This window comes from Tamandua tetradactyla, chromosome 2 (genome assembly GCF_023851605.1).
Source record: "Tamandua tetradactyla isolate mTamTet1 chromosome 2, mTamTet1.pri, whole genome shotgun sequence".
Taxonomy (NCBI): domain Eukaryota; kingdom Metazoa; phylum Chordata; class Mammalia; order Pilosa; family Myrmecophagidae; genus Tamandua; species Tamandua tetradactyla.
This window is the reverse complement of record NC_135328.1, coordinates 223,420,918-223,445,034: the sequence shown is the minus strand read 5'-3', so window position 1 is coordinate 223,445,034 and position 24,117 is coordinate 223,420,918. Positions and strand designations below refer to the sequence as shown.

Below are 24,117 nucleotides of genomic sequence, written 5' to 3'. Positions count from 1 at the left end.
CCAGGGAACAGATCTCTACCATAAGGGACATCTGATTGCATTTGTCAAGGTTCATATTCTAAGAGGACTGTGTCAGTATGCAAACTTAACTTTGGTTAAAGTTGGTTCCATAGATACATGGTAGAAAAGAAAGGAACTGATGAGTTAGGTGTTCGGCAAAACATCCCAAACACGCCTTCAAGAGTTTTCACTTGGAAAATCCCCAAACAGGGTTTCCCACTTTCTTTTTTTTGCATTGCATTTCTATATGTATTTGTAAAGGGTTGACGGTTTTTGTTGTGGTGGTATTTTTTTAAAAAATTTTTTTTCTTTTTTGTGGAAAATAACATCCAAAAAAGCAATAAATTTCAAAGCACACCACAACAATTAGTTGTAAAACAGATTTCAAGGTTTGGTTTGGGCTACAATTCCACATTTTTAGGGTTTTACTTCTAGCTGCTCAAAGGAATTGGAGACTAAAAGAAATACCAGTATGATTCAGCACTCATACTCCGACCTTCTTTATCTAACTCCACCATCAGCTTTGATCTTTCTCCCACTGCTTAGGGGTATTTGGGCTCTGCCCATTCTAACTTTTTCCCGTTGGAAAGGGCTGTCCATGATATGGGGTAGGGGATGGGGCTAACTGATGTTCTGAAGACGCCCCTTGCGTCTCAGGGCTTATCTGGTCCAGGGACCCCCCGGAACAGCTCTGCTTCTCCGTATCTCCGGGCTAGAGCTCTCCGTTCCCCTCCTTCTGTGGGTCACTTCTGGGTGACACAAGGGATCCTACGACCACCCACCATTGCAGTTTGCCCAGACCCCAAAGATGGGGAGAGGCTGTCCTCAATTTCCTTCACGTGAATGACAGTTACCGGACCCTGCCCTGGGACGGCGCTTCCACCTTTAGTTTATCCGGCGCCTACTGGACGCGCTTTGACTAAGCCCCTGGGCGGCCCCGCGCGGGTTTCGTCCCCGCACGGCCCAGCCCGCTCTCGGCCAGGAGGGGGGATACCGTGTCCGCGCGGGGACAGGCCACGTGGTCTGGGGAGCGGGGTCACACCCGGGCGCCCCCGGGCGGGGCTTTCCCGCAGCCAGCGGCCTCCTGGCCGCGCCGTCCCCGCTCCCGAAGCGCCGGGCCCTCCGCGGCCGCCACGTGGGGAACGCAGCCGGGCGCCCGTAGCAACGCGACACCGCCTTACCGGGCGGAAGTGACGCACGGCCGGGCATACTCACGCCCGCCCCGCACTCTTGGCTCCGCGCGGCACCCGTAAGGGGCACCTCGCCTCGCCCCGCCCCCTGCCGTCTGCTCAGGCAATCGCGGCGCACGCCGAGGGACGCCGTGTCCTCGCGGCCAATCTGAGGCCCGGCTCGTGGCACGTGGTCTCCAGCTTCCGACGCCGGGAGGAAGGGGCGTGTGTAGCGCTTGCGCAGTGCCTTTGAGCGCTGCTGTGCGGCGCGTGGAGGCTGCTCGGAACCACGCTCGCGCTCAGGTCCCGCGGTTCGACGTCGCGAGGCTCGCTGTGCCATGTCGTGGCTCTTCGGCATCAACAAGGGCCCCACAGGCGAGGGCGCGGGCTCCCCGCTGCCCCTGCCACCCGCGGCCGAGGGCGGGGGCGACCGCGGCGCCGGGGACCGGCCGGCGGCCAAGGACAAATGGAGCAACTTTGACCCGACGGGCCTGGAGCGCGCGGCCAAGGCGGCGCGCGAGCTGGAGCACTCGCGTGAGTGCGGTGGGCCGGGGCCGACTGGGACGGGGCGGGGTTCGCGGAAGGCCTGGGCTGGAGGGCGGGGGCTGGGCGGTGGAGAGCTCTGGAGCAGGAGCGGCTCCTCCACGGGGCGCGGAGCCGACGTTCTTTGAGAGCCAAGTGGGCTGGAAAGCTTGGGGTCCTTTCCCCTTTGAGTGGGCTTAGCGCTCGGTGGTTAAGTGGCTGTCACCAGCCCCCCTTCCCGATGAGGAAGCTGTAGCTTCCCAGAGTCAGCTTGGCCAGAACCGTCTTGCCTGTAGGTAGGTTCAGGACCGTCTGTCACTCTCTTGCCCGACTTCCCATTTGTAGGAGCACTTCAGGTGAGAAACCGAGGCGAGGTGACTTCGTGGTTCCAGGCAGCAGATGCTGGGCTCGGACCTGGTCTTCAGTTACTGAGGAGTGCAGGGCTGGGGGCTCCTTCTGCTTGGTGCCTCCACGTGGGACCTGGAAAGGCATGAGCAGGTCGGAAGATCTGTTTGTCTCGTGGTGGTTCGCACTTAAGGATCATATTTCTTTTTCCTAGAATCTGACTGGTAGGCAGGTGTACTTAGAAAGCGCTAGCTTTCTGGTGGCAGAGTCTCACTGCCTCAGCCTCATGACCTTCTTGATGCAGAGTCTCCAAGGCGGCAGCAGTGACATAGTCTGAGCCAAGCCTGTGTCCTTTTCTCCCAACATTCCTTTCTCTTGTGGCTTTAGCCATTTGTGTCAGTCCTGTGTTTAAGAACTTGTGAGGAAGAAGGCACTGGATGAGTATTAAATATTTGTGGAATGAGTACAATGGTTTTTCAAGTCTTGTTTGTTTAAGCAGAGGAACCATTTTTCAAAGGAAATGTTATAGCGAGTCTTTGGTAATAAGGATTTAGAAAGCGAGCTTTTCTGTTTTCAGGATGTGAGGGGGCCTTTCACTTTGGGGCTCAGGCCCTTCTGCTTCCCCAAGGACCTCCAAGAACTTCCATGGCGGTGGCCTCTATGCCTGGCTTCAGGCCCTTAGTGACGTCTAGGACATTCAGATATCTGGCCCTAGGCCCAGGACATTCTAGATAGGCCGAGTCCCCACTCCCCAGCTAGGTTTGTTTAGGTTTATCACATAATTCTCTTCATAATGTAAAACATTCAGATTGGATTGGGAAAACAGTGGCTGAGGATTCATGGTACGCGAGTTGATGGCGAGTTTCTGGCATGTGCCAACAAAATTTCTTGTTAAGTGTTTTCTGCCCCAGCTCTTATGGGGTTTCACACGCTACCCCCAGCCTTAGAATGTTTGTTTCTCAGAAGCTGACCTATGTCTCACAATCAGTGAATAACCCACGTGAACAACCTGGGTGTGCCTGGGGGAGGAAATGAGGAGCCCCCTACATCCTGTCGATACTTGTGTCTCCCTGCCCTGGCCTTGCGGAGTTTGTGCCCGTGGAACAGTCTCTACCTCAGTCCTCAGTGCCTTGGAGTTTCCTCTCCCCAAGCAGCATCCTGCCGACTGCTCTGGCACCTCTGGCGTGGAGGTGTGGTCCTCTCTCCCTCCCATCTCTCAGTCTCCACATCCCATGGATTTTGTCCACAGTGAGGACTCGTTTTTGTTTTCATTCTTGCTCTCTGTGCTGGACTCCCTTCTAGTGGGAGAGATGGGATTCTCCCTGGCCTTCTGCCCTTCCACCCCCAAAGCTTTCTCTTTCTCTTGGTGTTTTGAGGCCCCTGCACACCTGTCCTCAGCTAGATGCTCTGTTCCCAGCCTCCTTTGTGCCCAGCTTGTCCACTCCTGTGGCCGTGAGGTTGAGGCCTGCCTGGTCTGTCCAAGCCTGCCATCTTCTGCTGGACAGTTCCGTGCTTCCTCCCATTCATTCTTCCAGGCGTCTGGCGTGGATGGGTGGGAGGGAATTACACTTGCTCAATTTCAGTTGAGAGAACAGCCGCAGATGAACTTAGGTTGCCATCACAGGAGTTTAATGAGCAGCCAAGACCCAGCTCGAGGTACTGGACTGTGACCCCATTCCTGTTCGCTGTTCTTGGGGCAGGCAATGAGATGCAAGCTGTCCACTCTTCCCCAGCCTGAGAAGGAGTTGTGAAAGGGGCTCTCTGCCATCTGTTTAGCCCTGGGCTTGCGGCTTACTGAGCTTGCTAGGTGACTGGGATAGGGAACTGGGTCTTTCCTGCTACTGCTTCTCCTTCGAGGCTGGTCCTTGCATGCCCAGGCCTCTCCAGTCACCGGCAACTCAGCGAAGAGTCTTGCATGGGGGGTTCTGAGAGGCAGCCCCCACAGTGTTCCACTGTCAGGCCACTTCACCTCCCAAAGAGACAGAAACCTGCAGAAAGGTGATAGCCAGTGAGCAATGAGAAGATGGTGCAGTTATTTGGTGGGCACAGGGATGGGTGTGCAAAAAGGGGGCCTGGGTGGGCACTCTAGAAGTGGGGAGGTGGTGCTCACGGACCATCCTGTAGTGTTGTTTCCTTTTATTAGAGAAGTTGTGGGTTTGCAGAACCATCAGGCATACAGCACGATCCCCAGATACATCCTACATGCCCCCTGCAGTGGTGGGAGCATTTGTTACAACTGACAAAAGCGCTGGTTTTTTTTGTTTTTTTTTTTTTTTTTGATTTAATGAACTTTTATTTTTCAAAATGTACAGTTGGTTGGACCTGTTCATGCATCTTCACCGGCAGCTGGGGCATCTCCACCCTTGGTGTTTCTGGTGTAAATTACTTGAGCTCTGTGCTTTGAAACCAGCTTGATAAGTCCTTTACTAAGCAGCTCCTGAAGGGCTGCCCTAGCCAGGGAACCTCGAATCTTCAGTCTCTCAGAGACAACAGCTGGAGTTATAGGCTTGTAGTTGGGAACTTCCTTACAGAGTTTGTCGTAAGTGGCTTTGTCAAACAAGACGAGGTTATTGAACTTGTCCCGAACTTTGCCTTTGGACCACTTCTTCTTTTTGGCTTTGCCCCCAGATTTGTTCACTGGGTCTCTGTCTTTCTTGGCCGACTTGCCGGCATCCTTCTTGTCGCCCTTGGGCGGCATCGCGAAGCTCAGAGAGCAGTAGTTGCCGCTGCAGCCTTGCTAAGATGTCCACAAAAGCGCTTTTTAATAATTGTACCATTAACTATAGGCTCACCTTAAGGGTTCGCTGTTTGTATACTGCTGTTCTGTGGGTTTTTTAAAAGAAATCTTATTCTACTACCGTACGTACAGTGTAGCGTCTCATTTTAGTTATTTCCAGAAATATATTCCAGCGGCGGTAATTACATTCCTGGTATCGTGCTACCACCACCAGCCATTACCAAAACAGGCCCATCAGTCTGAATTGGAGCCTGTACATTTTAAGCCTTAACTTCCCATTGCTTATCCCCACTCCATGCTTTCATATCAGTGAGATCAAACGATATTTGTTCTCCTCCAGTGTTTTTTTTTTTTTTGCATGGGCAGGCACTGGGAATTGAACCCTGGTCTCCAGCATGGCAGGCAATAATTCTGCCACTGAGCCACCGTGGCCTGCCCTCTCCTCCAGTGTTTTTATGTCTGAAGATTTTTTTTTTTTGAAACTTCAACAGTCATTTATTACCAAACTCACACAAGGTTAACTCTTTAACTCAGTTAACAGCAAAACAGCAACTCTAACAAAGTCTGGATGGAGGTGCAGACCTAATAGATTCTCTTAAAGGATAAAAATATACATATTTTTGAAAAAAGTAAGTCTCCGGTGTTGTAGAAAAAAAAATGCCCCAAAGTGATTCCAGTCCATAAAAAACAGTATTTGGCAATTTATAGTCCTAAAAAACTCTATCTCGGTATAAATGTATGAGGAAACCATTAACCCCTTGTTAAAAAAAAAATAAAAAATCAGTGGGTCATTTACACTGCTAAGTGTGTAAAGCAGGGCTGGGCATGGGGGGGGGCTATCTTTCTAAAAACAAACAAATACCTTATGAACCTAAAGCCTCATCTACCAGAGAAAAGTAAGTAGCAGCAGGAACCAAATTGTTGGCTGTACCAAGAAGGTGCATATTCTCCTTAACCCTAGAGGTAAGAGGTGAGGACGGCTGAAAAGAGGAGTATTTGACCCAGTATTTGGCTTTGCAGAAATTTCACTGGCAGCGTATTTTAGGCCAAAGCCATGCTACAAAGATCAACAGTCACAGAAACAGACTTTGCTGTTTCTGGCTAGGTAGAGCTGCCCTTCCTAGGCAGCCTGGTTCATGGCAGTTTTCCTGAGCGCACTTAACAATTACTAGAGAAATTATTTTTGAATTCAGCTCCACAACTGACAATTTCTTCAAAACCAGCTTCTCAGAAAACATTGAAGAAGACCATCCTTCTTAGTTCAGGATCACAGCTCCTTCCAGTTGATGGGCTTCTTGCCAGACTTCTGCAGCAACTCACTGGTTTTAGAAAAATGCCTACATCCAAAGAATCCTCTGTACACCGACAATGGGATGGATGAGCTGTCTGCAGCATGTGGTGCCGCTTCCTGTCAATGGCGCTGCCCTTCTGAGCATAAGAGCCCCAGAGTAAGAAGACAAGGCCATTCAAGTTGACATTTAGCCAGGACACAGCTACATCGGTAAATTGCTCCCAACCTCTTTCCTTATGAGAATTGGCTTGATGGGCGCGAACTGTGAGGACAGCATTGAGTAGGAGAACACCTTGTTTGGCCCACCCAGATAAATCTCCATGACCAGGATGAACGAAACCCTCTATGTCTGCAGACAGTTCTTTATAAATGTTTTCCAAACTGGGTGGAGGTGGAACAGGTCTTTGAACGCTAAAGCAGAGCCCATGAGCTTGATTGGGTCCATGATATGGATCCTGTCCAAGGATGACAACCTTCACATCTCTTATGTCACACATCTGGGTCCACGTGAAGACTTGGTGTGGGGGTGGATAAACAGTATGATGCTTTCTTTCTTCTGCAACAAATCCCATTAACTTTATGAAATAAGGTTTCCCGAACTCTTCGCTCAGCTGCTTCTTCCAACTCTCACCGAATCCCACCGGCACATTGCGCGCTGCGAGTCTCAGCAGGGCCGCGGCCTTGTTCCTCTGGATCCGGACCAACTGCTCGGGGCTCAGCGGCGAGGAGGGCAGCGTGCCGGGCTCGCCCTGCCCGGTCCGGGCCTTCTTGGTGGAAACGGCCACTGCATCCCCGCTCTCCTCAGCTACAGCTGCCGCCACGCCAATTCCCTGGTCAGCGGGCTCGGGGCTGCAGGAGCGTCTCTTTCTAGCGAGCTTCGGAGAGAAGAAGGAGTAGAGGGTCTTCTGGCCGATCATCCCGGAGCTGAGGAGGGAGGGAACGCGCGCCAACCCGGGACTGCGGCGGTCTGCAAATGGCGCCCTATGTCTGAAGATTTTGATGATAAACTATCAGTGTACAGGAGAACTGTGTCGCCATGGGAAATTTGAAAGAGCTGGTCTGGGGCTTTTACAAGCCAGAGAAAGTGGGAGGCCAGGTGTTGTTCAGACACCCGAACGTCGATGTCTGTCAGTTCCACTTTATGGTCAGAATTTACGTAGGGAATGTTATATCCGTGCAGCTGGAATACCATCCACCTGTGTGTGTGCACTTGCAGACTTGCCAGGCCAGGCTTATTTGCTTGTTTCTGATTTAGTTTTATTTTTTATTCGGGCCGTACGTGACTTAAAAAACAGATTTGCATAACATAAAGCACAGAGACCGCTGTATCTGGTGACTGAATTTCTGTTTCCCTCGGAAACGACCACCACTGTGGAGCTGCCTCCTGAATGTTGGGGTCGAGCAGACGTGTGGAATGAGAGGAGGGCAGTGGCTTGGGGCGGGGAGGATGGGTGGTGACCAAGCAAGGAATGGCAGCTTGCACTTGGGCGAGGTCCCAGGAGGCCCTCAAGCCTGAGTGCCCAGCTCGGCTGCTCTGATGGGTCACTCTTCCTGCAGGCCACGCCAAGGAGGCACTGAGTCTCGCACAGATGCAGGAGCAGACGCTGCAGCTGGAGCAGCAGTCAAAGCTGAAAGTGAGTGGGGCTGTGGGGTGATGGGGTGTCCACTGGGACAGCGGGACTCTGGGTGTGCAGCTGGCAGGCAGGACCAACATGATTTCATCTGGCTTCGCTTCTCTGCGCTCTGCAGGACCCTTGATGCTGGAGCCTGCAGAGAACATAGGCAAGTGCAGGCTCCAGGCAGTGGATGTCAGGGCTCTGGGGTGACCTGCCATAGCCTGTGCAGACAGGCTTGAGGCCGGTGTGGGCGTGGGTAGGGAGTGTGGATGAACGTGGTTCCCGGGTGGCCCTGGGTTTGCAGCAGCACTGTGCTCTGTAGGAGTACGAGGCCGCCGTGGAGCAACTGAAGAGCGAGCAGATCCGCGTGCAGGCCGAGGAGAGGAGGAAGACCCTGAGTGAGGAGACCCGGCAGCACCAGGCCGTAAGGACACGCAGGGCACTGCAGGGTTCAGGAGCAGCTCTACGCACGCTGGGGTCTGAGAGGCATCTCATCCTCTGCTGACCCTGCATTGCCAGTCTCAGTGCTGTGCTGGGTGTGATGGGGGCATGCTGGGTCCTGCTTTTGGAAGAGGGCCCTCACTTCTGGTGGCGCTCGGGTCAGGTCACCTGGTCTGGCCCCACGGCACCCCCACTGTGGGTGTCTTTCTCACGCCTCTCTTCCTCCCCAGCGGGCTCAGTACCAGGACAAGCTGGCCCGGCAGCGCTATGAGGACCAGCTGAGGCAGCAGGTGAGCCAGGCCCCCCTGGCAGATGATGAGAGCCCAGTTGAGAGCCTGGGGTTCAGGGGGCAGCATGGTATCTGTTTTGCCAGTAGCTTGTGCCACGCCCTGAAGGAGCTTAAATTGTGCACGTGAACACGGGTGTGCACGGCCTCCAGGCCCCTGGCCTGCCCTGATGGTCCCTGCAAGGTGGCCCCCTCCTGGGAATGGGCAGGGGTTGCAGTCCACCGGGCCAGGGGTGCCTGCCCCAGGGACACTCAGATCCCATGGAGGCAAGCCTGGAAGCAAGGCCTGGAGCAGCGGCTCCTCTTGGGTTGGTTCTGGGTGGTGTTAATTTCCTGCTTTCAGAGCATTTCCTTTTCTCTGTGGGTTCCTCCAAGCAACTCCTCAATGAGGAGAACTTACGGAAGCAGGAGGAATCCGTGCAGAAGCAGGAGGCGATCCGACGAGGTACAGCATCGGGAGCATTGCTGAGAAGGGCCTGGGGGCCACTGCTCAGGGTGGGGGCTGCTGGGCCATTTCTGGTCCCCAAGAAACACTGCTCCGCAGTGCGGACTCTGGCTCCTTGGGCTGAGTACCGTCCCCCACAGCAACCGTAGAGCGGGAGATGGAGTTACGGCACAAGAATGAGATGATGCGGGTCGAGGCCGAGGCGCTCGCCCGAGCCAAGGCTGAGCGGGAGAACGCGGATCTCATTCGTGAGCAGATCCGCCTGCGGGCCGCCGAGCACCGCCAGACTGTGCTGGAGTCCCTGCGGTGAGGCAGGCGTTACTGGCCATGGCGCTTGGCGTCTGGGGCGCATTCCTGGGGCCCCTGACTTTCTAGCCACTGACCGCTGTCCCCACCTGACTTGTTCCCACCTGTCCCCATCTCCACCTGTCCCCCGTCTCCACTTGTCCTGTGTCCACCTGTCCCATTTCCACCTGTCCCCATCTCCACCTGTCCCGTATCTCCACCTGTCCCCATCTCCACCTGTCCCATCTCCACCTGTCCCGTATCTCCACCTGTCCTGTCTCCACCTGTCCCCCATCTCAACCTGTCCCGTATCTCCACCTGTCCCATTTCCACCTGTCCCCCATCTCCACCTGTCCCCATCTCAACCTGTCCCCATCTCCACCTGTCCCGTATCTCCACCTGTCCTGTCTCCACCTGTCCCCCGTCTCCACTTGTCCCCCTTCTCCACCTGTCCTGTCTCCACCTTTCTCCCATCTCCACCTGTCCCCTGTCTCCACCTGTCCTGTCTCCACCTGTCCCCCATCTCAACCTGTCCCTCATCTCAACTAACCTGGTCTCAACCTGTCCCCATCTCCACCTGTCCCCATCTTCCCCTGTCCCCCGTCTCCACCTGTCCCTATCTCAACCTGTCCTGTCCCCACCTGTCCTGCGCAGGACAGCCGGCACCCTGTTTGGAGACGGGTTCCATGCCTTCATAACAGACTGGGACAAAGTGACCACCACGGTAAAGCACTGGGCACTTGGGCTATGGGCCAGGGTGGGCCTCGCCCCATCCTGCTGGCCAGGGAAGGCCTTGGGGTGCCCAGGGATCCTGGGGGAAGGGGTGCCAGCCTGCCGGACCTGGCCTTGTGCTGCCATCCTCCCGTCTGGCCCGCCTCCTGGAACTCGAGGAGAAGAGCTCATGCTCCTCAGTATGCCAGGCATGAGGCTGTGGGCACCACTGTCCTGGCTGCCCATGTCAGCTGTGCATCCTTAAATCCTCTTGTTTGGCGAGTCCTTTACTGGCTGTATTCACCGCCAGGGCTTGTCCAGCTCAGCACCTGCTTGAGAGGGTCGTGCTCTGATGAGGGCACAAAGCTAACAAGCAACCAGAGGGACAGGCCTGCAGGCTTCTAGGTGACGTCATAGCCAGGCAGGGGTGCGTGAGGGTCAGGGTGTCCCCTTCAGTCTCTCTGCCTGGGCGGTGGGTATGAGCAGGGTTGGGGGCCGAGGAGGTGGCCTTGGGGGCGCTGCTCGGCCTGAGGTCAGGGGAAGGGCCCGTCCACCCGGGTTAGGGGAGGCAGGCTGGGCCTCAGGTCTGCCGTACATTCCTCCTCCTGCGAGCCCCTGGGCAGCTACCGTCTCGCCAGTGCCTGGCACATGGCAGGTGTTCAGTGCTGATGACGCCGTAGGTTCTGGTTCCATGCTGTGTCCTCGGCCTCCTCCTGTTGGGAGTGCTGGGGTCTGGCCTGGCTGTGCAGGAGTAGGGCCTTCCTGCAGGCCGCCCTGGTCCTAGTGCAGCTGCCTGTCCTTCCAGTGCTTTGTCAACCTCCAGGAGATGGGTTTGCCCTGAGATCAGGGCCCTGCTGTGGCCATACCCCCCCCCCCCCACGGCAATCCCTTTCTGGGGGAGTCGGGGGACTGCTGGGGCACCTGGGGAGCCGCATACAGGACGTTGTGCTCCACATGCCGCCTCCCCTCCACATAGGTGGCAGGGCTGACGCTGCTGGCTCTCGGTGTCTACTCGGCCAAGAGCGCCACCACTGTCGTTGGCCGCTACGTAGAGGCACGGCTGGGGCGGCCTTCACTGGTGAGGGAGACATCCCGCCTCAGCATCCTGGAGGCCCTGCGACACCCCCTGCAGGTGCGCCAGCCCAGCCCTGAACCTGCTGCACCTCCGGCTTCCTGCCCCTGCGGCCCGCACCCCCCAGTCCTGCCCTGCACCGCGAGACCCATGCCCAGTGGCTGCTGCTTACTCGGCAACCCCTACACCCCTCGTTCCACCCCCAGTCTTTCCCTTCATTCTTGACCGGTGGCCCCTGCATGGTACCCTCTGACCCCTTCACTCCCTGCTTTTGCACCCCAGTGCCACTCTGTGCTCCCCTAGTCCTAGAACAGAGCCCCCCCACTCCGGTCTTCTTACGTGCTGGAGGGTCTTGTTCGCACCCAAAATGCTGCCGTCAGCGTCCCTGCAGGGACTTGCCCGGCTCACGCCTCCCTGGTCTCTGCGCCGTCCCGCTCCAGTGTTCCTGACGTCAGACACGTGCTCGTTCTGCTCTTCCCCTTCCCCAGCCCAGACATGGCCTGCTCTGCCTGCCCTGCGCGTCTCGGGGCTCTGGGCTGGGGCTGCTTCGACCCCTTGTGGGGCCGCACAGGCTCCTCTGGGGGGTGGTTGATGCCAGCACGGCCGTGCTCGGTTCCCTCCACGGGCTGTGTTTCGTTTCTCAGAAACCTCCGTGGAGAGGACCTGGAGGTCCAGCCCACAGAGAGCCTGGGCGCACCAGGTCCTGGCCCCTGCACCCCTGCATGGCCATCACTGTCTCCCGTGTTACCACAGTCCAGGGTCCCCTGCTGTCCCGGTGGTCCTGTGTGTGGGGGGGGAGGGGTCCCTGGCACTGACCAATCCTTGGGGTGGGCCTCCAGGGTTGGGCTCATGCCGTGCTGGCCTCCGTGGCGACCACAGCCCTCCCCTTGCAGGTCGGCAGGCGGCTGCTCAGTAAGCCCCAGGACGCACTGGAGGGCGTCGTCCTCAGTGTAAGTGGCCGTGGCTACGGGTCCAGCGTCCTTCAGACCCAGTGGGCCCCGGCCTCACCCATCCTCCTCCTTCTCCCCTCGGGGCAGCGGCCTGCCCCTGGGGTCAGGAGAGTGAGGCCCCAGCCAGGCCGGGCTCTGTCCTCCCATTTCTGAGGGTCACCTGGGATGGTCCTTGGGGTTCCAGAAACTGGGATTCACCTCCAAGCCTCTTCCTGAGCTGCGGGGCAGCCACCACAACAGAGATCAAGCGTGCATGGGGTGGGGCTGTAGGACAGGCACCCACGACCCACACGTGCCCCTGGCAGCCTGAGCTGGAGGCGCGCGTCAGAGACATCGCCATCGCCACGAGGAACACGCGCAGGAACCGGAGTGTCTACCGCAACGTCCTGATGCATGGCCCGCCCGGCACGGGGAAGACCTTGTTTGCCAAGGTGGGTGGGGCTGCCAGCTGGGACCAACGGGGGGTGGCCTGAAGGAGGCTCGCAGCCCCATGGTCACTGCCTGCCCCCCCAGAAACTTGCCTTGCACTCGGGCATGGACTACGCCATCATGACGGGCGGCGACGTGGCTCCCATGGGGCGGGAGGGCGTGACTGCTGTGCACAAGGTCTTTGACTGGGCCAGCACCAGCCGGCATGGGTGAGTGGGGCTGCCTGCCCCCCCGCCCCCTGCTTGCCCTGCCCGCTGCCCTTCCTGCCCACTGCCTGCTCTCTTTCCAGCTCCTCTGGCGACGCCAGCCTCCCCTGCTCCCCATCCTACCTTCCTGCACTCACGTGCTGCCTTCCCCTCTTAGCCTCTTGCTGTTTGTGGACGAAGCGGATGCCTTCCTCAGGAAGCGAGCAACTGTGAGTGTCCTCGGGAATCCTGGCCGCAGGGCAGCTGTGGACCTTTGCACACGGGTGTGGTGTCTAGAGGGCTGTGTGCCCCAAGCCCCTGTCTCATGCTCCTGGGAGGACAGAGCCGGCCTCAGTGTCCACGTGCACTCTGGTCGCATGGGCGCCCCAATGGCCTCTCTCGGCGGGCTGCAGGGGGATCTGGGAGAGCCGAGGCCTCGGCCCCCTTTCCTGGACTTCCCCCTTGGTGGGCGCCTCACCCTGCCAGGACCCCCTTGCAGGAGAAGATCAGTGAGGACCTGCGGGCCGCCTTGAACGCCTTCCTGCACAGGACGGGCCAGCACAGCAGCAAGTGAGGAGGGGGTGGGGGCATGTGCAGGGGTTGTAGGTGGGTTCAGGGAACGGGGTCTGGCTCGGAGGTTCAGGCGTATGGGGGTGTTCAGAGCTCCAGTTTACACAGTGCAGAGGAGGAAACTGAGGCATGGTATGCTGAGGTCTCTGCCGAGCAGCCCAGGCTTTTGGGGTAGGCTCCTTGCGAAGGCCCAGGAGGGTGCTACTCAGAAAACCTGTGGGGAGGGTCTCCCCAGGGCCCCCTGCAGGCTCCTGGGACCCTCACCCCCATGCTGTCAAGGAGGGGAGCCGGGCTCTGCGGCCTTGGGGTCCCAGCGCCCCTGATTGCTTCTTCCTGGGCTTGGCCGCAGGTTCATGCTTGTCCTGGCCAGTAACCAGCCTGAGCAGTTCGACTGGGCCATCAACGACCGCATCGACGAGATGGTCAGCTTCGGCCTGCCGCAGCGGGAGGAGCGGGAGCGCCTGGTGAGGATGTATTTTGACAAGTATGTTCTTAAGCCAGCCACGGAAGGGAAGCAGTAAGTGTCCACCCCTGCCCTGGCCCCTCGCCACCCTCCCCCACCCTATCTGTGAACGCCCCCTCCAGATCTGTCCTTGCTGCCTGGGCCTGGGTTTAGGTCACGGGCTTGTGACCCACTGGCCAGGCTGCGTCCTTTCCCCTTGTTCCACAGGACTTCCAGTGCGGCTCCTGCCCCCTGTGGAGGCCCTGCTGCCCCCTCCCCTGCACTTGCTCCACCCACCCAGGTGTGACCCATGTGCTCTTTCTCACTGCCACGTTCCTGCGGCGTGGAGGCCCCAAGTGCCTGGGCCGTGAGGGAGCAGCCTGGGGGCTGCCTGTTATTCTCGTGCAGCCCTCACACCCCGCTCAACTGTGTACAGCCTGCAGGGCCATCCGCCTTGCCCGGGGGGGGGGGCCTGGGGGGCAGCTCCCTGGGCTAGGACCCCTCTGCGGCCCGCACCCCAGGAAAGCAGAGTGTGCTGCACAGCAGCTCACGGCGGCTCATGGAGAAGCCTTTGTCCTTGACCCCCATCACCCACCCTCCCACCTCCCCCTTTCTCTTGCTGACCCTGACCCCCTGGCTTGGCGGCACTTGGTGCTGGCTTTCAGTCTCGCTCCACCACAGCCAGCATTCTCCCACCTGGTGTCCTTGGTTTCAGTCCATGACGATTTTTTCTCTGACCAAAGTGCTGAGGTCAGAGGGATGGGCACGCCGTAGGTCAGGACTGACGACTGGCTTTCACTCGGAGCTGCTGTGTCTGCTTCCCGGGTCACCTGCGTGCTCACCTGGCAGTTCTGTTTCCGGAGATGTAACTGCCACGTGTGGTTCCAGCGCTGGGAAGGGGCAGGTGGCAGGTGTGCCTGGGGGCTGCAGCCCCTGCCCTTGGGGACAGCCAGGCAGAAGGCTGGACTTCCAGCCCTGGAGGTTGTCAGGGAGTTTCCTGGCCTCACCCTTTCCAGCCCAGCTCCCACTGGACCCATTATGAGCTCCAGACAGAGCTCCAGACGGGGCCAGTGCGTGAGAGCTAAGGGGTGGAGGGCCAGGTGGGTGCTGAGGGGGCAGCAGCAGCCTCCAGGAGCACTGGCTTTTGGCTGCCTGCCCTGGCCGTGCTGTGTGTGCCCTGGGCCTCTGGCCTGGCCGTGGCTCTACTCTGGAAACCCTTTGTCTCCAGGCGCTTGAAGCTGGCCCAGTTTGACTATGGGAAGAAGTGCTCAGAGGTTGCCCAACGGACAGAGGGCATGTCGGGCCGGGAGATCTCCCAGCTTGCTGTGGCCTGGCAGGTGAGATGGTGCGGGCCGGCAGGCACCAGGGGGAGGTGGCCCTTAGCATGGACTGCTTGGGGGCAGCTTGTGCATAGACCCACTGGCCATACTTTGTTGCCTGGGAGATGCTGGGGCTTTGGATGACTGATTCGGCCCCAGTGGTCCCCATCTCGGGAAGCAGCCACCTGCCGTCCAGAAGGCCACAGGCAGGCTGAGGTTTGTCCAGACAGGCATGTGGGCCCGATGGCACAGGATGCTCTGCAGCCAGGGGTGGGGGAAATGCGGTGTAGCTGTCTCAGCAGGGGACCCATGAGAGATGTAACCAGGACATGGTCTCTGCCGTGGCGAGTTGCCGCAGGGGTCCCAGGCGGCGTCTCAGTACTGCACGGTCTGGATGTGAGGGCTCGCGGGTATCATGGGCTCCAGCGTAAGTTGCTTATCTAAGACCCACATGTACCTGTGGATGTACACGTGATCTTTCCTAGATTGCTGGAGGTCACTGGCAGCCAGTGGTGGGAGAGGCTTTTTTAATTTCTATTTGGTCTGGAGAGAAACATGGGTGCACAGCTGTCCATGAGCCCGGATGAGCTAGGCGGCGCTGCTGAGACAAACAACCCCAACCTCGAGCACCCCCTACTGGGCGGTGGCAATCCTCATTGGGGGAGGGGCGGCTGCAGGCCCAGCTCCCCATGGCTTCCCCAGGGTGGGTATGTGGGGCCAGTTGAGGTAGATTCTCCTTCGGAGTGGAGCGGGCCAGCACAGTGAGCAGGGCTCTGGCTTGGCCACGTGGGTGGGTTGGGAGCCTGGCATGCCACGCGATGCCCCTTTTCCTGTCCCCGCCAAGCCTCGGCCTTGGGGGCTGTCACGGGAGCCAGCTTGGGGCTGAGGGCTGCTTGCTGTTTTCCTCTTAGCGTAGCCGCAGTTCTTCAAAAGAGAGGCAGGAGGCACAGCCCCTCCCGTTTCCCTGGGGGGTCTGTTTGGTTCGCATCAGGTTGGTGTGGGGCCATGGGCCTCCGCTTTCTTGTCGTACAGATGCAGCTTGGCACATGTCCTCATTTCTGATAGAATTTGCAGATTCTCATTACTTTCCACATGCCTGCGTGTTGGTGTTTCCACCAGGGTCACGGGGCGCGGGGTGCCGGGTGCCGGATGTGTGTCCTTGTGGGCTTGTCACCTCAGCCCTGACCCCTGCAGCTGCCCCTGCCCTGCCCACGGTCCCACCGCTGACGGTTCCCATACTGTTCGCAGGCCTGGGGGCTCAGGGCCGAGGGACTGCCTCGTGCCCCCTCCAGGACCCCTGGCCTGTGCTGTAGAGCCACACACCACGCCCGCCTGCAGCACAGCATCTCCATCGTTGGGCCCTTCTGGCCCCCATTTTCTCCTGCCTGGGCCTCTGCGCAGCTCCTTCCCTGAGCTCCCAGTGGGCCCGCGGCGCTTCCCTGGGAGGGTCTGGACGGCCAGCAGAGGCCTGGCTGGGGGTGGACAAGTGCGTGGCAATGGAGCTGCATGGGGGGTAGCTGCCACCTTTCCCAGCCCCCCAGCCCCTTGGGACTGTGCCTGACCTGTGCCCTGAGGGGCCCGGAGAGTGGGGCTTGGACCCGCAGGCCTGGGGCCGCTCCCTGCACGTTGCCCACCCTGCCCAGGGCCGCTCAGGTGCTCCGGACGCGCCAGGAGGACAGGAGTTTCAGGGTGACCCGGGGCTCGTGCAGATGGATCTGGTCCTGCACACTGCAGGGCCTGGCAGTGGGGCATATGGCAAGTCCCTGCTCCCCTTTGTTCCCCTCTGCAGCCAGTGACCCACACTCGGCACCGTGTGGGTCTCCCAGGCATCTGGGGCAGGGTGGCATGAAGGCCTGGGCTCACTGGGGGCTGTTGGGACCCTTGGCTGGGGAGCACACGTGCCAGGGCCCAGGAGCAAGCCCAGTGATGCCAGTCCATGGATGGGTGTGGACAGCCGTGGGCCCCATGGCGGGTGAGGCTGTTGGTAGGCAGGTGGGGACCTACAGGGGTGAGGAGGGCATGGAGGGGCTCAGCCTTTTTGTTCGTAGGACATGTGCTTGGTAGGTGAGGGGCATGGCCCACTCCATGGCTGTGCGTCTCCCTCTCCTCCCTCTGTCCCCCCCGGCAGGACGCACTGCCTCCTTCAGGACAGGCCTGAAGACTTCACTCATCCAGTGCCCGTGCGGGCCCCAACCTGGCCCTTGTGTCCTGAGGGTGGGGCCTCAGGTTGAGCAGCAGCTAGGTTGGGGCATGTGGGCAGGCCTGGGTGTGGCCGGCAGGTGCCCTGGAGAAAGCCACCCCCGGCAGGTGGGTTCAGAAGGCCACACACAGTCAGGACTGAAGGTCTGGTATATAGGGCAGCTGCAGTGCTGGGGTGAGCAGGGGGGGCTGTGCCCACAATGTCTCTTGCAGCCGCTGGCCAGCTGGGGTCTCAGCGAAGTCGTGGTAGTCCCCCGGCTGGAGTGGGTGTGGAGTGCACGCACAGTTCCAGGAACCCTGCTGGGAGGCAGAGTCCCCCTGAGCAGCAGCCAGGTCGGAGCTGGGTTTCCAACTCAGCCCCAGGCTCCCACCCCAGCAGCTGGGTGGCAGCTGAGTAGGAGCTGGTGGGCCCTGGGCTTTCAGTGCTTGCAGCCTCTGAGGAACCTAGCATGGCCCCAGGGCGAGCGGGTGTGTGGGTGTTGGGGCAAGTGGGAGGCACAGGTGCTGGCCAAGGGCCACCCGGGGCTGCCAACCTTTTGGGGTCCTCAGCTTCCCGGTGGTAACTCCTCAGCCGGCCCACCCATCCTCTGCACCGGATCCCGCAACTACTGCAGTGCTTGGGGCTGGAAGGGTCTTGGTGTGGCCAGGTGGCCAGGAGGTGTGGGGGACTGTTCCCAGGTTGTGCCAGTAGATGGGGCTTTGTTCCACACAGATGGGGGGCTGTGTGGTCCCATGTCGGGTTCCCTGGCGCATGCCGTGCACAGCATCCTTCCTCTTGCAGGCCATGGCGTATGCCTCAGAGGACGGTGTCCTCACTGAGGCCATGATGGATACGCGCGTGCAGGACGCCATTCAGCAGCACCAGCAGAAGACACAGTGGCTGAAGGTGGAGGGGCCTGAGGGCAGCAGGGCTCAGCTCCCCTGAGTCCCTGGGGCATGGCAGAGACACACACCTGGAGGGGTGCTGGGTCAGTTCATTGTGCACCCTGTGAATCCCTGAGCCCCCAGCCCAGCCTGTGCTAAGGGTCTCGTGACTGTCCAGCTGCTGCAGTGTCTGTCTGGGGGCGGGGGGGCCCAGGCAGGCCTCTTCCCAGGGGACGGTGGAGCCCTGGACCCCCATTCCACCCTGACTGCCTGGCCTGGAGGTAGGGAAAAGGGGGTCACACTGGTCCTCAGGGAGATGAGTTGCAGGGCCTTGCAGCTGGTGTGGAGGGCATGGGTCGGGCCTGTGGGTGGCAGCAGCTCACCCCTTACCCCAGCTGTCTCCACCTTGGCATTACCTGGCTGGACAAAGCCCGTGGCCGCGTGACCCTGCAGCCGGGACCTGTGGATGGGATGTGTGCTTTGAGAACCCTGCCTGCCTGCTGATGGCACTGCAGTGTCCACCTGGCGTGATGCCTGGGGTGCCACAGGGCTGGAGGAGGGTGCCTGGACCTTGGATGGGCTGGCCAGGGGTGTCCAAGTGTCCAGCAGCCATACACCCTTGTCCTGGTACCGCCTCGTTAGTGGGTGGTGAGCCTCTGCCATGGTGGCAGCTGGGCGCATCCCCAGAACCTAATAAAACATCTGAATCTGCACGTAAGGCTCCTGTACCCAGTGGCTGGCGCGAGGGCTTAGGGGGAGCTGGGGATCCCTCTACCCTTAGGCGAAGGAAGAGTCAGACAGGCAGAGCTCTCTGGAAAGTTTACTGACCATGGCAGGGTGTGGAGGTCACAGTGGGGTGCCCCCGTGGTGGGGCAGGCTGGTGGCCTTATTGCTGCTAGACCCAGAACCAGCCCTCCGAGGCCCCTCCACACACGCACATACACACACCCTGCCTGTGGTCTGGGGATACACTTGTCCCATCACACCCAGGCTCCAGGTGCAGACCGTTGCTGCTGGGTCGTACCTGTGAGGCTGGGGTCCCAGACCCCTTCCCTGTAAGACCCGCACTGCCCCCTGCCAGAACTGGCCTTGTGAACACAGACATACAGACAGACCAGGATGGACACAGATGCACAGGACAGACACTGTGTTCACAGAGCAGTTGCTGGCCACGCCCCTAGGGCAGCCCCTGACCCAGCCGGGGGCCATGGGGCCCTGTGCTCCACCCCCGGGATCCCCAGCACTTACCGGGCAGAGGGGTGAGCGTGCCCCTCGCCTGCCCATGTTCCCAGGTGAGTCTGGGAGACCCCACCCCAAACCCCCTTTATAAAAAGGAAAGAAGAGAGCACCTTCCAGTGCAGACGCCTCTGGGCCGGAACTTGGCCGCCCACCGTCCAGTCCCACCCCGGCCCGGGTCCGCAAAGGTCCTTTCAGGTCTGTGGGGGTGCCGCGGGGCTCAGAGGTGCCGTGGGCTGGGGTGGCCGTTGTGGTAGAGTTTCTGCTTCACGTGCACCATGTTCCCCGCCGCCTCCTCGAAGGGCCTGTGCGGCCGCCGGCCCAGCTCCCGCAGGCTGCAGAAGCGGGGCAGCCAGCTCCACGCGCCGTCTGCAGGGAGGCGGGCGCTCAGGGCGGGGGCGGGGCCGGGGACCAGGGGCGGGCCGCACTGCGGGGGGCGGGTGCTCAGGGCGGGACCGGGGACCGGGGTGGGGGCCGGGTGGGGGAGGGCCGCACTGCGGGGAGGCGGGCGCTCAGGGCGGGGCCTGGGGCGAGGCGGCGATGGGCGGGGCCTGGCGCAGGGGTGGGACCAGGGAGGTGGTGGGCGGGGCCGAAAGCTGCACTGACCGTCGCGCCGACCGGTCCTCCAGGCGCGCACCGCGCAGTGCAGGACGCCGTCCATCCACACCAGGAACCAGCTGATGCAGAAGCCGAGAAGCAGCCCCAGCATGAGATCGATCTCCTGCTTGGTCACGTTGTCCGTCACAAAGTAGTTGTCCGAGGCGTCCACCACCGACTGGTCTCCGTCGTACGGGATCACGTAGTGCACGTGGTGCCTGGGGGCGGCAGGGCGGGCTGGCACTCTCGCCCCAGCCCGTCCCCCGTCCACCGGCCCTCTGGGGGTGAAGCCGGAACCGGGTCCGCTTGCCACAGCGGCCCTGTCCTGGGCCTGCCTGGACGGCCGCGGTCCTGGCCCTGGCGCCGGGGCCCTGTGGGACTGAGCCTTCCCGGTCTTCTTGGGACGGGAGGAGGGGAGGCCCGGGGCAGCCCGCCCTCTGCGCCGCCCTCCCGCGCACCCCTCCCCGCGCGCCGGCCCCTCGCTGACCGCGCTAAACGACGCCTCCTGCCCCGCCCGGACCCAGCCTGCGCTACGCCCTGCGCCCTCCTCAGCTCCTCTTCCTCCCACCTCCCGGAGGCCCTCCTGGGGCGGCCCTTCTGCGCACCCCCTCCTGGGGAGAGGCCCCCCGCGCGGCCAATGTCCATACCTGCCTCCCCCAGCCGGACCGCGGAGCCCCTCACCCTGCTGCGGTCCCAGATTCCCGAGCAGGGTCCTGGGACAAGCCCCCCTTGCCAGCCCGCGGGTGCAGCCAAGCCTGGTCCCTGACTCTGGGACACTGCAGGACGCCCCTGCCCCTTGTCACCCTCAGGGACCCTCCAAGAACCCAGACCCCTGGGTTAACTCACAAGAGCAGTGAGGCTCTTGCTGTCCTCCAGAACCCAGGCCCCTGGGTCTTCCCCAAGGCCTTCCGGCTGGCCGACGCCTCCACTCCCTCCCTGTCCTGGCTGGACACCTCCTCCTGGAAGCCTGCTGGGCCTCCGAGTCTCGGAGAGGCGCCTGCAGCCCTGGAGAGCAGACTCGAGCCTCACTGCCCCATCCCACCTCTCCCCCATGCCGCCAATGGAGCGCCCAGCTGGGGCAGTGGCCGTGGGTGCTGCAGCGCCGTGGGCTGTCCCAGGACAGCACAGGAGCCACCTGGGGTTCCCTGGCCCCTACCAAAATGTTGCGACAGCACAGTGGTCTTTGGGTTCCCCCTGTCCTCTGCTCCCCCCCTTTCACCAGAGATGCCTGCCGGCCGCCCCCCCTTCACACGCCCCTACCCACTTCCCTCCGCGCCGCCCCCAGGCTGAGCTCCAGAATCAGTTCCTGCCGCCTGCTTGTCATCTCCACGTGGGAGCTGCAACGCCTCACACACCCGCCCCAGAATAGCTCCTGTGCCCCCAGCCGCTTCTCCCCACAGCTTCCCTGCAGCTGAGCAGGGCTGGGAACCCACCCCAGCCGAGCTCTCCTCCGTGCCCCAAAGTGTATCCTCCCCCCTACCAGTCGCATTCCCTCACGCCCATGGGCAGTGCTGCCCCAGGACCAAGTCAGTCATCCGGTAGTCACCCGCAGGCCGGTCCTGCCGCACCTGTGCCCAATCTCCTGTGCCCTCCCTGGCCAATGTCCCGTGCCTGCAAAGCTGCTCAGCGAGGTCGCCCAGAAAATCAGAAATGCCCCTGGCAGCCTGCAAGGCCCCTGGCCCCAGCCACCTACTGCGGTCCAGTACCCAGAGTGTCCCCCCAGAACTGCCAGTCCTTTCCCTTCCTCCTCGCTGACCCCCTTCTTCAAGTCAAGCCACTGGGGACACTGTGGGGGAGGAGCTTCACACGTGGAAGCAGTCACCTGGCCTCAGCACACTCGTCTGGGACCTGTTCATACAGGTGTCCTGGCTGCACCCCACGTGCTGAGTCCATCTGCAGGTAGTTGATGTGTGCATGCAGGTCACATGCATGGGACATGGCACCACGGGACACAGGACACAGCATGTGTATCATGCTCAGCCCTCTAGGCACCCACATGTGCTGCAGCCACGAGCCCAGACTTAGTTCGGCCCAGTGCCCTGTGGACACACACTGCCCCGGCAACACACCTGCAGCTGTACTTCACACACACGGCCTCTATAAAATTCTGTGCACAGGCGCGTACAAGCCAGGGCTGTGTGCATCAAGGGCAGAGCCCACTGCGGCAAGGAGTGTGCTCCAGTAACCCGCGGATGGCCTGAGGGCAGCGTGTCCTGGGCCCAGCCCCCGTAGCACCCACATGGACGCACGCCGACTGTGCCCCACTGAGTGACATCCAGGTACCCGGCGCGCACAAGGATGGGGTCAATATGCTGTGGTCCTTGGACATGGATGCAGACGCGTGTGAGTCTGCTTTGCAGATCCAGGCAGCCCCCCCCCACCCCCCCACCCCCGTTGCCTGGCCCCGGGGGTAGCTGGGCCATGTCCCCAGGGCCCCGCGTGTACCCTGAACCTACGTGTGTGCACACACGCACCCATGCACGTGCCCGCAGGTCCGCCTCTGTCCACCACACCCTCACCCCACGGCGTGGGCGCTCGGCGCTCAAAGGCCGCCCGCAGGGAGCCACGCGCCTCGCCAACGGATCCGGAGCTGGGCAGGCCGGGTGCGGCGCCCTCAGCCCCTGGGAGGGTCTCGCCAGGGCCCCGCGGGCGCCTCTGCACGCTTCCTTTCAGGGCGCCCGGCTACAGGCTCAGAGGCCCTGACAGCGCTGCCATTTCGCCGGCCCCTCCGTGCCCGCACGTCCCGCGGGGCGTGCAGGGCGGGATGGGCCGGGCGAGGGGTTCCGCACTGGCAGGGGGTGAGGGGGGTGGGGGGCGGGCAGGTCTCCAGCCCCAAGCGCCGCCCACCCGCGCGTCGGCCTGGTTGGGGAGGCGGTCACCCGGGAGGGCTGGGGGGCGAGGCCGTGCGTGCCCCGTGCGTGCGTGGACGCACATGTATATGCACAGACGGTACACACATGCGCGGGGGAAGAGGTTTATTTCATACATGGACGAACAGACACGCGGGGAGCGGACAAGCCCCCCATCCGCGTGCGCAGCGTTGGCCCCCCTGCTCTCTGGGTGACCTTGAGCGCGCGCGGGGCCCTCAGGCCTCAGTTTCCTCCGCGGCACAGGGAGGGGCTTGGCCTGGCGCTTCCCACCCTGCCGCTCATTTGCGGCGGCCCCCGGGGAGCTAGGGCGCGGGGCGGGGCGGGCGGCGCGTGCGGGCCGGGGCCTGGCGGCCTGCCAACCCCCCCCCGGCGCCCCCGCGTCCGACTTGGCCGTGTCGCCCCCGCCCCGCAGCCCCTCGGGCCTAGGTGGCCCGGTCGGCGCCGCGTGTGGTCACGCGCGTGTCGTGCCCGCCGCGGGGGAACTCACCGGCCGCAGCTGCAGTGGCAGACGCGGTCCTCGCCCCGCAGGTGCGGGAGGATGTAGTTGTGGAAGCGGTCCAGCAGCGCGTTCATGTCCGTCAGGCACGCGATGGCCTGGAAGGGCCCATGGCCGGTCAGCGCGGGGCGGCGCCGCGAGGGGCCCGGAGGGGGCGGGGGCGCGCGCGGGCGGCGGGAGGGCCGGGGGCGCGCGCGGGGGCCCCTCCGCTCACCATCACGATGGACGCCCCCAGAATCATGAAGATCATGGTGTTCGCGCTCATGGGCATCGGGCGGGGCCGGGCCGGGCCGGAGCGCCGCCCCCCGGCCCCGGCGCCCCCCCACCCCGGCCCCGGCCCGCGCCTGAGCCCCCGCCGCCGCCGCAAAGGTCAGCGCCTCCTCGGGCCCGCGCCGCCCGCCTGCGGCAATCCCGCCGCCGGCCGGGGGGAGGAGGCGCGCGGAGCGGGGCCGCGGCGGGGGGCCCGCGGCGGGGGGTGCGCCGGGGCCGCGCTGCTGGGGTCGCTCCGGCCGGGCCGCCGCGCTCGCCGCGCCGCCGCGCTCCGCTCCGCCCCGCCGTCGTCCCTCCGCTCGGCTCCCGGCGCAGGCCCCCGCCCGCCCGCCCGCCCTCCTCCCGGCTGCCCGCCCGCCTTCCTCCGCCTCCCGGGAGCACCGCGCCGCGTGCCCGCCGGGCCGCCGGGCCCGAGCCGCGGGGAGGGCACGGGTTGCGGCGACCGCGACTCCTCTGCCCCGCTCTCGGGGAGCCCCCATGATGGCGGCGGGGGGCCCCTCGGGGCCGCGGTTGTAGGCCCCGCCCCCAAGCGTCAGGCCTGGCCCAGGTGCCGCGCTTGGGCCCCCGGGAGGGAAGCTGCGGCCCACCCCCAGCTCGGCTCGCCCAGCAGCCGCCAAGCCCGTGGCGACCGTCAGCCCTTGGCCTTGCCGGCTAGCGCCTCTGGCCCAGAACATGTAAGGCCAATCCAGGGCCAAGCCACGTGGCCTTGAGGCGGGCGTGGGGGCGGCCTGGAGCCCACCCGGGCGGGGGCGGGGCTAACCATCCAAAGC

General features: G+C 62.0%; 2 protein-coding genes and 2 pseudogenes across 5 annotated transcripts; 1 reads left to right on the top strand and 3 right to left on the bottom strand.

Moving 5' to 3' along the window:
• The first annotated feature begins 1,429 nt into the window (after positions 1–1,429).
• LOC143675050 (ATPase family AAA domain-containing protein 3A) lies at positions 1,430–18,591 on the top strand. Of its 4 annotated transcripts, XM_077151594.1 has the most exons (17): positions 1,430–1,703; positions 7,622–7,698; positions 8,003–8,104; positions 8,352–8,411; positions 8,783–8,852; positions 8,993–9,158; positions 9,792–9,861; positions 10,825–10,980; positions 11,814–11,870; positions 12,176–12,301; positions 12,384–12,508; positions 12,663–12,714; positions 12,984–13,054; positions 13,404–13,571; positions 14,725–14,833; positions 17,796–17,982; positions 18,309–18,591. In XM_077151594.1, exons 1-16 carry the CDS (start codon positions 1,508–1,510, stop codon positions 17,937–17,939), a joined length of 1,749 nt encoding a protein of 582 aa, XP_077007709.1. In that variant the 5' UTR covers positions 1,430–1,507; the 3' UTR covers positions 17,940–17,982; positions 18,309–18,591. The 4 variants fall into 4 exon arrangements, 3 of the variants coding, with proteins under 3 accessions (XP_077007709.1, XP_077007708.1, XP_077007710.1); XR_013171350.1 differs by lacking the exon at positions 18,309–18,591 and having other exon boundaries at positions 13,404–13,518; positions 17,796–17,913; XM_077151593.1 differs by having other exon boundaries at positions 17,796–18,591.
• LOC143675054 (small ribosomal subunit protein eS25 pseudogene) lies at positions 4,285–4,749 on the bottom strand (annotated as a pseudogene).
• On the bottom strand, positions 4,765–8,102 carry LOC143675052 (uracil-DNA glycosylase pseudogene; annotated as a pseudogene).
• Positions 14,134–23,387, bottom strand: TMEM240 (transmembrane protein 240). Its single transcript, XM_077151598.1, has 5 exons — positions 23,292–23,387; positions 23,069–23,175; positions 19,721–19,929; positions 17,548–19,483; positions 14,134–17,311 (listed from the first exon to the last, which is right to left on the bottom strand). The coding sequence occupies exons 1-4, from the start codon at positions 23,346–23,348 to the stop codon at positions 19,335–19,337; spliced, it is 522 nt and encodes a 173-aa protein (XP_077007713.1). The 5' UTR covers positions 23,349–23,387; the 3' UTR covers positions 14,134–17,311; positions 17,548–19,334.
• Between the last annotated feature and the right edge of the window lie 730 nt (positions 23,388–24,117).